The 14,880-nt window shown below is 47.4% G+C and overlaps 1 protein-coding gene across 1 annotated transcript; it reads left to right on the forward strand.

The window, feature by feature from the left end:
- Positions 1-7,631: 7,631 nt before the first annotated feature.
- On the forward strand, positions 7,632-14,519 carry LOC126985168 (AF4/FMR2 family member lilli-like). Its single transcript, XM_050839727.1, has 2 exons — positions 7,632-9,031; positions 14,262-14,519. Exons 1-2 carry the CDS (start codon positions 8,136-8,138, stop codon positions 14,377-14,379), a joined length of 1,014 nt encoding a protein of 337 aa, XP_050695684.1. The 5' UTR covers positions 7,632-8,135; the 3' UTR covers positions 14,380-14,519.
- Positions 14,520-14,880: the final 361 nt, after the last annotated feature.

The following is a 14,880-nucleotide window of genomic DNA, read 5'->3' on the forward strand; positions in this document are numbered from 1 at the left end:
TTTGCTATTCTTTTGTTCTTTGTATTGAGGGGGAATATTGCGTTTAAAGGGAACGTTAAGAGCACACACACACACACACACACACACACACACACACACACTGACAGATAGATAGATAGATAGATAGATAGATAGATAGAGAGAGAGAGAGAGAGAGAGAGAGAGAGAGAGAGAGAAAGAGAGAGAGCGCCTTGTATCTCACACTTATGAATCAGAATCGTTTTAGACACAAATTTCTTTACCTGAGCACAGACACACACACACACACACACACACACACACACACACACACACACACACACACACACTGGATCACACACTACCTATTCTCTCACTCCCTTTCCATCCTTTCCCTCCCACCTCCCTCCCTTTCTTTCCCTTCTCATTCTCCCTTCCCTCGTCTCACTTCTCTCCCTTCTTCCTCTCCTGTCTATACCTCTCCCTCCTCCTCCCTACCTCTCCCTCTCCCTCCTCCCTCCCTCCTCCTCCTCCTCCTCCTCCTCCTCCTCCTTCTCCTCTCTCTACCTCTATATTCTCTCCCTGAAGCAAGTATCTAAATTACAATCAAGCCTCCCTCCTCCTCCTCCTCCTCCTCCTCCTCCTCCTCCTCTTCCATCTTCCTCCTCTACCTGTTTCTCCTTCCTGCCTTCCTTCCCTCATGCATCGCCATCATATCTTTTTTTTTTCTCTCTCTCCCTCCACATATTAAAGAAAAAAAATACTGGTTAAATTTTGTATTTTTTTCCTCTCTCTCTCTCTCTCTCTCTCTCTCTCTCTCTCTCTCTCTCTCTCTCTCTCTCTCTCTCTCTCTCTCTCTCTCTCTCTCTCTCTCTCTCTCTCTCTCTCTCTCTCTCTCTCTCTCTCTCTCTCTCTCTCTCTCTCTCTCCCTAATCTAATCTGTCTGTCTGTCTGTCTGTCTGTCTCTACACGAAGATGCTGTCTGTATATATGAAAGTCTGTCTGTCTGTCTGTCTGTTTGTATGCCTGTCTGTCTGTCTCTGTACACGAAGATCCTGTTTGTTTATATGAGTGTCTGTCTATCTGTCTGTTTGTATGCCTGCCTGTCTGTTTGTATGTCTGTCTGTCTGTCTGTCTGTTATCCCTGTCTGTTCACGTCCATAGATTTACCTGTCGAAAATTTGCAGGTGAGTCCATTTAACCTCATTTACCTGCGTTAATTAAAGCTGTACAGGTAAGAATGTGAGTTTTATATGTCTTTTTTGCATCCGTTATCGCCTCCCACCTCTGTGCTCGTGTGTGTGTTTGTTCATATATTTGTGTTTTTTTTCCGTATTGTGACTCTTTAATTATGTTTGTTTTTGTTTTTTGTTTTTTGTTACTGTTGTTTATTGTGCACTGCGTTCCCGGGACCCAAACAACACAACAGGTGCACACGATCGAAGGTACTGACACACACACACACACACACACACACAGGTAGACAGGTGAGGATAATGACTCTACCTTTCCATTAATTAACCTTACTTCATTATCATTATTATCATTATCACACACACACACACACACACACACACACACACACACACACACACACACACACACACACACACACACACACAGGTAGACAGGTGAGGATAATGACTCTACCTTTCCATTAATTAACCTTACTTCATTATCATTATGATCACACACACACACACACACACACACACACACACACACACACACACACACACACACACACACACACACATTAGTTTGCCCTTTAAAAAATCCTGAAGTTCATTATTTACTTGTCTTTTCCTTCTCTCTCTCTCTCTCTCTCTCTCTCTCTCTCTCTCTCTCTCTCTCTCTCTCTCTCTCTCTCTCTCTCTCTCTCTCTCTCTCTCTCTCTCTCTCTCTCTCTCTGAAACACACACACACACACACACACACACACACACACACACACACACACACACACACACACACACACACACACACACACACACACACACACACACACGGTCATAATTATCAGACTCAGAAAACACACAAATATGGAGGGAAAAAAGTCATTGGGAAAAGAAAACTAGATGAAAAATTATATTATTCATTGGTGCCGTATATCAAGATGGCGGTAAAATTGAGAATGCGCGCACACACACACACACACACACACACACACACACACACACACACACACGGGAAAACAAATAAAGGCTGGACAAAGAAAGTATACAATCAGCAAAAAAGAACACACACACACACACACACACACACACACACACACACACACACACACACACACACACACACACACACACACACACACATATTCCCGCATACACAAACACACAAAGCAACGGTTCATAACTCATAGATACACACACACTCACACTCTCTCTCTCTCTCTCTCTCTCTCTCTCTCTCTCTCTCTCTCTCTCTCTCTCTCTCTCTCTCTCTCTCTCTCTCTCTCTCTCTCTCTGCCCAGACAAAGATGTGCTTACAGCTGTCACACATATTTCCCACGGGGTCACAAAACATCCCACGCCCACCCCCTCCCCCCCTCCCCCCTCCCCCCTTTACCCCTTAACTTCCCCTTACTTTCCCCTTCTAACACTTTCTCTACTTTTTCTACTCTTCAAATTTTTCCTCTTTCTCCTTTTTTTTTTCCTTCCCTTTATTCTTCTTTTTTCTCCTCTTCTTTTTTCGTATACTCTGCCCCTCCAACTTCTTTTTCTTCTTCTTCCTCCTCCTCCTCCTCCTCCTCCTCCTCCTCCTCCTCCTCTCTCACCTTCTTATGCATCCACACACTCACACAGTCTCTTCACTCTCTCTCTCTCTCTCTCTCTCTCTCTCTCTCTCTCTCTCTCTCTCTCTCTCTCTCTCTCTCTCTCTCTCTCTCTCTCTCTCTCTCTCTCTCTCTCTCTCTCTCTCTCTCTCTCTCTCTAAAAAAAAAAAATCTGAAACCAAAAAAAAACATAACACACACACACACACACACACACACACACACACACACACACACACACATACACATTCATTTGTCCACCCACATCAATCTTTCCTTCATTCATCCGTTTATTCACTTTCTTTCTTTCTTTCTTTCTTTCTTTTCTTACATTTTTTTTTTATTTTCTTGTTTTCTTCCTTCCTTTCTTCCCTTCATCCTTTCTTCCTTTACCCTCTCCATTTTGTTTTTTTTCTTTCCTTCTCCTTTATTCCCCTTTCTTCCTTCCTTCCTTCCTTCCTTCTTTCCTTCCTTAAATCCAAATGACTGGACGTGGAGAGAAAGTGAATAAGGGAGAGGTGAGGTCAAGTTAGTTTAGGGTAAGAGAAAGTGGATGAATAATGAATAAGAATGAATAAAAAATAATGATGACAGGTAATGAAGAAAGTGGAACGAAAGTGAATGGAGTTGAAGAAAGTTAATAAAAGATGAAAATAAAGATGAATAAGAAATGAAGTTAGGTTAGGATATGAAGGTAAATGAGGAATGAATAGGAATGGACAACAGTGAATAAAGAATGAACAAAGATGACGAGGAATGAAGAAACTCAAAGGAAAATCAAGAAAAGAGAAAAGAAAGTGAAAAATTGGGAAAAGTTGAGATTAGTTGAGGATATGAGAGTAAATGACGAATGAAAGAGAAATGGATACCAGTGAATAAAGAAATGAATAAAGTGACGAGGAATGAAGAAACTCAAAGGAAAATCAAGAAAAGAGAAAAGAAAGTGAAAAATTGGGTAAGTTGAGATTAGTTTCGGATATGAGAGTAAATGACGAATGAAAGAGAAATGGATACCAGTGAATAAAGAAATGAATAAAGTGACGAGGAATGAAGAAAATCGAATGAAAATAAAGAAAACAAGAAAAGAAATAAGCAAGTAAGGGATGGATGTGAATAAGAGACGGAGTTAGGTTAGGATATGAATGTAAATGAGGGATGGATAGGAATGGATAGGAATGAATAATGAATGAACAAAGGTGCCGGGAAATAAGGAAACGAATGAAAATAAGAGAATAAAATGTGAATAAGGGGGAAAGTAAATAACGAGTCAATAGGAAAAGATAGCAGAGAATGAAGAAGGAAAAGAAAGAAGAAATGTGAATGAAAATATAGTAAAAATAAAATAAAAGTGAATAAGGGCCGATATTAAGTTAGGTCAGGATATCAAGGTGAATGAAGAAGAAGAATTAATCTAAACTGAAAAGAAATGGATAGGTAAGGACAGATATGGATAAATTAAAAAAGAAAAAGAAAATGCAAAGAACGTTACTGAATATACAAAAAAAAAAGTGGGAATTGAACTAAATAAGAAGTGGATGATAGGAAAGGTAAGATATGTATTAGATTAAGAATGAAAAGAAAAAAAGTGATAAAAGATGATGAGAGGTAAGAACAATACTAAAAAAAATATATATGATTATGATTACAGAAATAAATAAAAATATAAAAAGAGAAGTGATTGATGATGATTAGAAGAACGAAAAAAATATATATGATTAAGATTACAGAAAAGGAAAAAAAAAGAAGTGACAAAAGATGATTCAAAGAAAGAACAATACAAAAAAATATGATAAAAATTACAGAAAAAGAAAAAAGAAGTGACAGAAGATGATTAGAAGAAAGAACAATACAAAAAATATGATTAAAATTACAGAAAAAGAAAAAAAAAAGAAGTGACAGAAGATGATTAGAAGAAAGAACAATACAAAAAAATATGATAAAAATTACAGAAAAAGAAAAAAAAAGAAGTGACAGAAGATGATTAGAAGAAAGAACAATACAAAAAAATATGATTAAAATTACAGAAAAAGAAAAAAAGAAAAGAATAACTAAAAACATGTAAACAGAAATATAAGAACCTAAAAAAAATAAAAATCAAATACGAATAAAATTACCAAAATGAATAAATAAATAAAAGCAAATTAATGAAGACGAATATATAAAGAACAAAACTAACAAAAATAATAAATAAATAAGATAAATAAAAAAGATCACCAAAAAATGAAGAAAATGAAAGAAAGAAAAACAAGTTAAAGAAGACAAAACAGAAGTGAAAAAACAATAAACAGGAAATGAACAGAAGTGGACAGGGGTGAACAGAAGTGGACGAGGGTGAACAGAAGTGGACAGGGGTGGACAGAAGTGGACGAGGGTGGACAGAAGTGGACGAGGGTGAACAGAAGTGGACAGGGGGTGGACAGAAGTGGACAGTGAAAGACAGAAGTGGACGAGGGTGAACAGAAGTGGACAGGGGGTGGACAGAAGTGGACAGTGAAAGACAGAAGTGGACGAGGGTGAACAGAAGTGGACAGGGGTGGACAGAAGTGGACAAGGAGTGACAAGTGGACATGGGGGTGACAGAAGTAGACAGGGGCGGACAGAAGTGGACAGGAGTGAACAGAATTGAACAGGGGTGGACAGAAATGGACAGGGGTTGACAGGGGGTTGACAGGGGGTAGTGGGTGGCCCTTCCCCTGTGTCCTGCCCCGGGGTCCCCTGTAGTGGGTGGCAGGGGGCGGTACTGCTATGTTCCACCCTGCTTAATGTTCCAAACTGAGACTCGTTGCTATGGTTACCACGCCCAAACTAACACGAGGTCCCCGGTTACCGCCCCCCTCTCCCCCTCCACCTCTTCCTCCTCCTCCTCTTCTTCTTCCTCCTCCTCCTCCTCATGTCCAGCAACTTCCCCTCGTCCCATTCCTCTTTCTTCACCTCCACATATCATTCCTCCTCCTCTTCCACCTCCTCTTCACCTCTTCCACCTTCTCCTGTTCTTCTTCTTCCTCTTCCACATCCTACAGCGTCTCCCTCCCCCTTCCACCCCTCCACTAAGGACCTAAAACCCTCCTTCCACTTTCTATTCCTCCTCCACCTCTTCCACCTCCTCTTCACTTCTTCCACCTTCTGCTTCTGTTCCTCTTCTTCCTCTTCCACATCCAACATCGTCTCCCTTCCCTTCCACCCCTCCACTAAGGACCTAAAACCCCTCCTTCCACTTTCTATTCCTCCTCCACCTCTTCCACTTACTTCATGATCCCTCTTCTCTTCCTCCCCTCCATCTGAGTCCTACCCTTCCCTCCTTCCACCTCCTATCTCTCCTCCACTTACTTCTCCTCCACTCTTCTGCTTTCATTACATTCCTTCCACTTCTACCTCCACCCTTACCATCCACCCCATCCACCTCCAGGCTACATACCCCTTTCCTTCCCCTTTCTTCTCCCTCCTCCTCTTCCTCTTCCTCCTCCTCCTCCTCCTCCTCCTCCTCCGCCCCATTACCAAGGTTCAGTTGCCTGCTATTCACCTTCCACCTCTCTCTCTCTCTCTCTCTCTCTCTCTCTCTCTCTCTCTCTCTCTCTCTCTCTCTCTCTCTCTCTCTCTCTCTCTCTCTCTCTCTCTCTCTCTCTCTCTCTCTCTCTCTCTCTCTCTCTCTCTCTCATTTTCTTTCTTTCTCACTTCCATTCGTTTACTTTCTTCTTTCTTCTTTCTTGTTCGTTCTTTTTCATTTATTAACTTCTCTCTCTCTCTCTCTCTCTCTCTCTCTCTCTCTCTCTCTCTCTCTCTCTCTCTCTCTCTCTCTCTCTCTCTCTCTCTCTCTCTCTCTCTCTCTCTCTCTCTCTCTCTCTCTCTCTCTCTCTCTCTCTCTCTCTCTTCCAGTACACGACCTCAAACTCCAGTGCCTCTCCATTCCTCCTCCTCCTCTTCCTCTTCTTCCTCCTCCTCCTCCTCCTCCTCCTCCTCTTGGTCGTCATCCTAGCCGTATGCACAACTTGCGAGCAGGAGGAGGAGGAGGAGGAGGAGGAGGGTAGTGTTGTCATTGTATTAGGATTTATTGTAGAGTTGAGGTGAGGTGCGTCGGGGATCTGAGTTATTCATGCGTGGGTGACGGTGGTGGTGGCGGTGGTGGTGGTGACGGTGGTGGTGGTGGTGGTGGTGACGGTGGTGGTGGTGGTGGTGACGGTGGTGTGTGTAATGGGTAACGGAGTGACTGCTGTGTGTGGGATGGAATGAATGGTGTGTGTGTGTGTGTGTGTGTGTGTGTGTGTGTGTGTGTGTGTGTGTGTGTGTATGTGTGTGTGTGTGTGCCTCCTCCTCCTCCTCCGCCGCTACTCAACACAAGTCACACAAGAAGTCCTGTTGTTGCCGCCAGTCCGCTTACTATGCCCCGCCCCCGCCGTGCCCCACAACGCACCGCCCCGCACCGCTCGCTGCCCCGCGCCGCCGTGCCACGTGCCCGCGGCGTACCTGAGGCCCCCGACGCCCAGGTGACGTCGGGGCGGCACGGCGAAGTCCCTTGCAACAAAGCGGCGCGCACGGTATTGATTTTGCGTGACGTCAGGAGGGAGGGAAGCACGTGCTGGCGAGGCCCCGCTGCCCCGCCCCCCCTCACCCCCGGGCCCCGCCCCCCGCCGCCCCCGCCCGCCTGGAACTTTGGGAACTTTTCCGCCCAACACTAACTAGGCCAAGCGCGGCCCACGGCACGCCCGGCCCGGCCCGGCCCCAGCCCCTGCCGCCGCCGCCGCTGAGGGACGGCAGAGTGTGGGCCAGGAGCTGTGGCGGGGCGGGGCGGGGCAGCGAGGGGAGTGTTGTGATTCATGCTTTTCAGCGTCACCCCTCTACGCCCCCTCCATCACCCCTGCCTGACGCACACACTCACCGCCCCGCCCCGCCCCGCCTGGCCCCGCCGCGTCCTAATTTGTTTCGTTTGTCACGCCAAGAATTTGTTGGCGTCCAGGAGGAGCCGCCGCCGCCGCCGCCGCCGTGCACCTGCCGTGACGTCAGTGCCGCCGCCGTGCCGCTGCCGCCGAGGAACAATAACCAAAGTTCCCGGGCGGCGGCAGCGGCCTCAGTCCGCCTGACGTCAGCGTGCCAGACGCCGCCGCCGCCGCCGCCGCCGCCGCCGCCAACATTAGCCCGCCGCCAAAGCCGCGGCGCCGGACCGGAAGCGGAGCATTAGCCTCTATGGACAAGTTGGGCGGCGGTGAATTCGGCGAGATGGGTTATTGTGACGACGCGGGCTCAAGTTTTTAAAGCGCGGCGCTACGCTACCTGGGGCCCGGAGGAAGTGCATTAAAACTCTGGCCTATTATGACAGGTGAGCCGCGGCGCCCCCCACCCCCCCGACCCCTCTGAGCCCCCCGCCAGCCCCAAGCCTGTGAGCCGCCACTGCCAGCCAGCCCCAGCGATGGCCTCCCGCTGGCGAGGGCGCCGCACCACCACCACCAGCGTAATCCTCTTCCGCCACAAGCACCTCCGCCGCCGCCTGCTGGAGGATGTTCGCGACCTGGCGCGGCGGCAGCGGAGGCGGGAGCGCGCCCTGGCCCACGCCACGGTGGTGATGCTGGCACGCGCCGCGCGCCGCAGGGAGGCGCGCGCCCGCCGCATGGCATCGCTCTTCACCATGTTCAGGGTCAAGCCCCCAGAGAACGAGGGCACCTCCGAGGCCGTGGCCGCCCCCGCCCAGCAGCAACAGCAGCAGCAACAACAACAACAGCAACAACAGCAACAACAACAGCAACAACAACAACAACAGCAGCAGGGGTCACGGCAGGGGTCGTCGCTGCAGGCCACGAGCAGCACGGAGTCGGACCCGTCGCTGGTGTCGGCGGAGAGCGGCGCTATGGCCCCGGGGGCGGCACCCCCCACCCTGTGGGGAGCGGACACCCCGCGTCGGCAGCGCGCCCTCTCGGTGGACGTGCCCTCCGAGGCGCCGCCGGACACGCCGCGGCGGCGCTCGGCGCCCGAGGTGGTGGTAACCCAAGTCTCGCCCCACGAGGAGGAAGCCGCCGCCCAGGCCGCCCACGCCCACGCCGAGGGGGACTCCCGCGCGCCCTCCCCGGCCAACACGCCCTCACCCTCGTTGCCCTCGCCGGGCCGCCTCAGCCCCACGGCCACGCCCGCGACCGCCCCCGGCAGCAGCTCGCCGCCCCGCTCGCCACGCCGCCTCTCCCGCCCGTCCTCGCACCTCTCGCGCCTGGCCCACGGCTCCCTCGCCTTCCGCAAGGGGTCCACGGGCGGCGCGGCGCCCCAGCAGGACAGCCTCACCCTCACCGAGGTCAGCGCCCCCCTCGAGGACTCCAGGTCAGTGCCCACCATAAACCCTGCCTCTCCCTCTCCCCTCCCCAAGCCACTCACTCCCTTCCCTAGCCCTTCACACACTACCACACGCCCATAAAGCCTCACCCCACACCCCCTCACTCCGGCACTCCGCACGCCCCCCCCCCACCATCACTCCCACCCACACTAATTAATACTCGGCGGGAACACCTTGACGGGCCGAGTGGCGCGCTGCGGGGCTCGTGCTTAAGAGGCTCACGAGGACGAGCACGAGGCCGACGACGATGAGGACCGAGACAACACGACGACGACGGAGAGAAAACGACGCGAAGAGAAACCAAGAAAACACGAAGAAGGGAATGAAGAAAACGAAGACGAGACAACCAGGGGGAAGAGAAAGCGAAGAGGGGGACGAAATATAAGAAGACGAGAAGTAAAACAAGAGAGAGAAGAAAATGAAGGAGGAAAAGAAAACATTTGACCGAGAGCGAAAAAAAACATTTGACCAAGAGCGAAGAAAACGAAAACGAGACCACCGCGAGGAAGAGAAAACGAAGAGGAGAACGGATGAAAAAAAAAGCTAAAACTATAAAAAAGAAGAAAATTAAGGGGAGGAAAAAGACACATGTTGAGAGCCGTAAGGAAAACTATAAGGGAGACACCTGGAATATTACCTGGTGGGGGGTTACCTGAAGGGGGGAGGGAGGTTACCAGTGGGGGGTTACCTGAAGGGGGGGAGGGGGTTACCTGTAGGGGGTTACCTGAGGGGAGAGGAGGGGTTACCTGTGGGGGGTTACCTGAAGGGGGGAGGGGGATTACCTGTGGGGGGTTACCTGAGGGGGGAGGGGGGTTACCTGAGCCCTTCCAGCAGGTAACCCAAGGAGACTCAAGCGCCATTAACAGGTACAAACAATCGTAAACAAACCAAGTGTGTGTGTGTGTGTGTGTGTGTGTGTGTGTGTGTGTGTGTGTGTGTGTGTGTGTGTGTGTGTGTGTGTGTGTGTGTGTGTGTTTTAGGAAATGAATGAGAAGATAAACACTTAATGAAAGGGGAAAAAAACATGATAAAAAAATAAAGAAGTGAGGGGAGGGGGAAGGAAAGGAGGGAGGGAAAGAGTGAGAGTGAGGGAGAGAGAGAGAGGGAGAGAGAGAGGGAGAGAATAGGTGCTCCATCATCGGCGGCGGCGGGGAGGGAGGGGTGGTCTGGGGGCGTCGAGGGGGGGCGGGGGGGGGGCCTAAGCTACGCCATCGTCACCTCGTAAAGCTCACCTGTAATTACTTCTTTGAACAACAACACGTGGTAATAGGAAAAGTCAGGTGGGACGCGGGTGATGAAGATGGAAGCGATCACCCACACCTGCGCCGCCCCGCCCCCACCCTGCGCGGCGGAGGAGGAGGAAGAGGAGGAAGAGGAGGAGGAGGAGGAGGAGGAGGAGGAGTTAAAGAGTTCATAGTTACAAGAGATGAAGAGAAATTAGGAGGAAAAGGAGGAATAGGAGAAGGAGGAAAAGGAGAGAAATTAAGAGGAATAGGAGGAAAAGGAGGAGGAGAAGGAGGAGGAAAAGGAAAAGAAGAGGAGAGACAAGGAGTTCAAAAGTTCATAGTTACAAGAAAAGGAGAGAAATTAAGAGGAAAAGAAGGAAGAGGAGGAAGAGAAAAAGAGGAGGAGAGACAAGGAGTTAAAGAGTTCATGGTTATCAGAAAAGGAGAAAAATTAAAGAGGAAAAGGAGGAATAGGAGGAGAAAGATGATGATGATGATGATGAGGAGGAGGAGGAGGAGGAGGAGGAGGAAAGACAAGGAGAAGTTAAGGAGTTCATATTTATCAGAAAAGGAGGAAAAATAAGAGGAAAAGGAGGAATAGGAGGAGGAAGAGGAAGAGAAGAAGAGGAGGAGGAAGAGGAAGAGAAGAAGAGGAGGAGGAAGAGGAGGAAAGACAAGGAATAGTAAAGAGTTCATCAAGTTAAAAGAAAAGGAGAAAAAATGGAGAAAAAGGAGAAGAAAGAGGAACAGGAGGAGAGAAAGAAGGGGAAGAGGAGAAGAAGCAAGAGACAAGTAATGGTTAATAAGAATGGAGGGGAAGGAGACATAGAAAGAATGAGAAAAAGAGAAATAAAGAAGGGAAGAAAGAAAGAGAAGGGAAGGAAATATGGACAAAAAATGATACAGGGAGAAAGAAAATGACGGAGGAAGGGAGGAAAAGAGGGAGAGAAAGGGAGAGAGAGACTTTTTGACTGATAAGAAGGGAAGAAAGGGAGAGAGAGGGAAAGGGAGGAAGGAAGGATTACTTATAGGTAGAGAGGGGAAGAAAGGAAGGGAGGGAGGGAAGGGAAGGGAGGAAAGGAAGGAAGGGAGGAAAAGAGGGAGAAAGAGGGAGAGAGACTTTTCGACTGGTGGGAAGGGGAGAAAGGGAGAGAGGGAGAGGAAGGGAGGAAGGAAGGATTACTTATAGGAAGAGAGGGGAAGAAAGGAGGGAAGGGAGGGAGGGAAGGGATGGGAGGAAAGGGAGTGAGGGAGGGAGAAGATGAGGGAGAGGGAGGGAGAGAATAATAAAGAAGGTGTGTGTGTGTGTGTGTGTGTGTGTGTGTGTGTGTGTGTGTGTGTGTGTGTGTGTGTGTGTGTGTGTGTGTGTGTGTGTGTGTGTGTGTGTGTGTGTGTTACCTGGGGAATTTATTGTCCCTTTGTAATAAGTATAGGAGCGTCAGGTGAGCGGGGAACAGGTGGGTAAGTAGGTAAGAGAAGAAGGTAAATATAGGTAAGGCAAATATACAGGTGAAGAGGTGAGGAAGGTAGGATAGGTAGATAATAGGTAGGTCAGCATAGGTAGATAGGATAGGTAGATAGATAAAAAGATACAGGTAAGTAGGGAGGTGGGTGAAAAAGATATAGGTAAACAATAGGTAAGTCAGTAGGTAGATAGGTAAGTAGGTAGATTAGTTAGTAAGCGTTTAAGGTAAGATCATCATTAAGGTAGACAGTTAGGTAAGGGTAAGGTAAGTAGGAATGTGTGTGAGGCAGGTAAGGTCACACGGTAATTAGGGGTGTCAGGTAGGTAGGTTAGTAGGTAAGGTAAGGTAGGTAAGGTAAGGTAAGGTAAGGTAAGGTAAGGTAAAGTAAGGTAAGTAAGGTAAGTTAGGTAAATAGCCGATACAGGTAAACAGGTAAAAAATGAACAGGTAAAACAAATAACTCTCCGGGCTTTCCCCATACAAAATAAAGATAAAAAACAGAGTAAGCAGAGATAAGAGAGATAACAATACGATTACAGACACTCTCTCTCTCTCTCTCTCTCTCTCTCTCTCTCTCTCTCTCTCTCTCTCTCTCTCTCTCTCTCTCTCTCTCTCTCTCTCTCTCTCTCTCTCTCTCTCTCTTATTTGGCGTCAACATTAATTAAAAAAAGGCGAGCGCGGAGTCTCAATTTAAGGAGCGAGTTAGAACGATCCGACTAAGTAATTCTTGTTATCTGCGGCTACACTAACGGAGGAGGAGGAGGGGGAGGAGGAGGAGGAGGAGGAGGGGGGGAGAGGAGGAGGAGGAGGAGAAAGATGGGGGGGGACGAAGGCGAAGACGAGGAGGAGCATTAGTGGTAGTAGTAGTAGTAGTAGTAGTAGTAGTAGTAGTAGTAGTAGTAGTAGCAGTAGTAGTAGTAGTAGTAGTAGTAGTAGTAGTAGTAGTAGTAGTAGTAGTAGTAGTAGTAGTAGTAGTAGTAGTAGTAGTAGTAGTAGGTGTTATGTCTGCTTGTAATATCTTCAAAACTAACGCACAAAAACTCTGATATTTTTGGGGCTATTCTTAATTAATCACAAACATATTAAATGTATCACTATGAATACTCAAGGGCCAGTGAGACGGAGATGAACACCGAGGCGACGCGCAGCTATAGCGTATGCTCACCGACTTTGCTATATATTAAGTACTTTCGAATCCCTCAGTGTATCAAACTAATTATCGTAATCATATAAATCAAGATCATTAAATATCTTTCTAATGACAAACTGATATTTTTTATTATTACATCCGCCTTTTTATCGCACCTCATGAATCACTTTTTTTCCGGCTTCTCTTTCCCGAACCCTTTTGTTGCAGCGGCGATCCGAGGGCTTTTTATATCTCTAGATTAGTTTTCCCTTGACCTGACGCAACCTGACCCCCATCCTTCAGCGTAGTCAACAACACCTAGCTAAATATGGCACATTTTGGTGTCTCTGATAAATATAATGGTCAAAATAATATGACATGGAGATATTTTACTTTATACTGTACTGTTTTCTTTTCTTTCTCAGTCTTTGCTCCTCTTGTATATTTATTTGTTTCTTATTCAAGCTATTCGATCAGGTTGTCATGGAAATTGCGGGGATATTCATGATGTTAGGTTTTGTTACACTGGTGGCAGCGGTGAGATCTCGTTCAAGGCTCCAACACCATGAGCGAGGCAAACTAATGAAAACTTGGCTAATCTTCTGTGACCTTTAGAAATAGTCATAAATCATAGGTCCATATTATTAAACTCTTCCAAGCCTTAGTCCATCTATTTCAAAGGACAAAAGTCAAAAGGCAAAAGTTGTTGGGGTTTCCATGGGTGGTTTCCTGAGCCTGGCGGTAGTTTCAGAAGGCTTCTACGCCGTGCAGGTGAAAAACTATTGACAACCCGATGTAGTTCCTCTCAGGCCTTGAAAAAAATGTTCGTAAAAAAGCAACAAACGTTTGATAACACGATTCATAAGCCTTAATCCGTCCGCTGCGATTGGCACGGATTTGGCCTTCGCTGGTAGCCTGGTAACATACACTCCCAGGTCTTTCTCTGGCTCTGTGGTGGATAGTGGAGTGTTTCCCATGTGGTATTGGTGTGCTGGATATCCCCTCCCAAGGTGCAGGACTTCACATTTTTCTTCATTGAATTGTAGCAGCCACTTTTTGTTCCCTTCCTGTAGCTTGGTGATGTCTTCTTGTAGGAAATCCGCAGTCAAGGGATTAAAGAGTACTGACCTTCAGGCTCTTATGTCTAATCCTCTCCTCTCCTCCCGAAATTGACCTCTCTTTCTGCCGCCTCTTTTGATTCTTTTTAAAGGAGCAGCGAGTAGCGGGCTTTTTTTATTATTGTTTACTTTTTTTGTGCCCCTGAGCTGTCTCCTCTGCTGTGAAAAAAGAAAAAAAATAGTAGCCTTCAAGCTGTTATGTCCACTCTGAAGTAATATCTAAAGTCTGAAGGTCGGTAATCTTTCTCTAATGCCCACTCTTTCTTTCCTTGGTACAGGTTCCTGGATCTTGTGTCGAGCCTCACCTTGGTGCGGGCGAAGGAGCCGACGGCGGGGCAGCGCACAACGAAGGGTCCGGAGCTGAAACAAGACGCGCCCGTTGTGCTCAAATTCTAACAACGAAACAACGAAGATATGACCCGATCTTGGCTGTTTTCCTGCCTTATCCTTGGTGGGGTTTATTCTTGACTCTCCCTCGGCTTTGTCTTCAACCCTTTCTGGTCTTTTTTTCTTCGTTTTCTCCTCTCAAAAAATAAAGATATACCTCACTTTTTACCTGGGTTTTTTTTTTAGTCCTCGGGTTAGCTTATTTGTTTGTCTGTTACGTGTCTAATTTCCTTTCTCCTCTCCTCTTCTCTCTCCTTTCCTTATTTTCCTCTGTTCTTCTCTCCTCTCTTCTCCTCTCCTTTCCTTTCCTTTCCTTATTTCCTCTCTTCCTCTTTCCTCCCCTCTCCTTCCCTTTCCTCTCCTCTCCTTTCCTCTCCTTTTATTTCCTTTCCTTCCTTTTCTTTCCTTTCCTTTCTTTTATTGTCTATTCCTTTCCTTTTTTCTTTTTCTTTTCCTCTTCTCTCTCTCTCTCTCTCTCTCTCTCTCTCTCTCTCTCTCTCTCTCTCTCTC

This window comes from Eriocheir sinensis, chromosome 59 (assembly GCF_024679095.1).
Source record: "Eriocheir sinensis breed Jianghai 21 chromosome 59, ASM2467909v1, whole genome shotgun sequence".
In the NCBI taxonomy this organism is placed as follows: domain Eukaryota; kingdom Metazoa; phylum Arthropoda; class Malacostraca; order Decapoda; family Varunidae; genus Eriocheir; species Eriocheir sinensis.

Excerpts from the sequence above, each read along its gene's own strand:
- LOC126985168 (XM_050839727.1), top strand. The coding sequence starts at position 8,136 with ATGGCCTCCCGCTGGCGAGGGCGCCGCACCACCACCACCAGCGTAATC. Across the intron at positions 9,032-14,261 it reads GCCCCCCTCGAGGACTCCAG|GTTCCTGGATCTTGTGTCGA; the intron begins GTCAGTGCCCAC and ends TCCTTGGTACAG.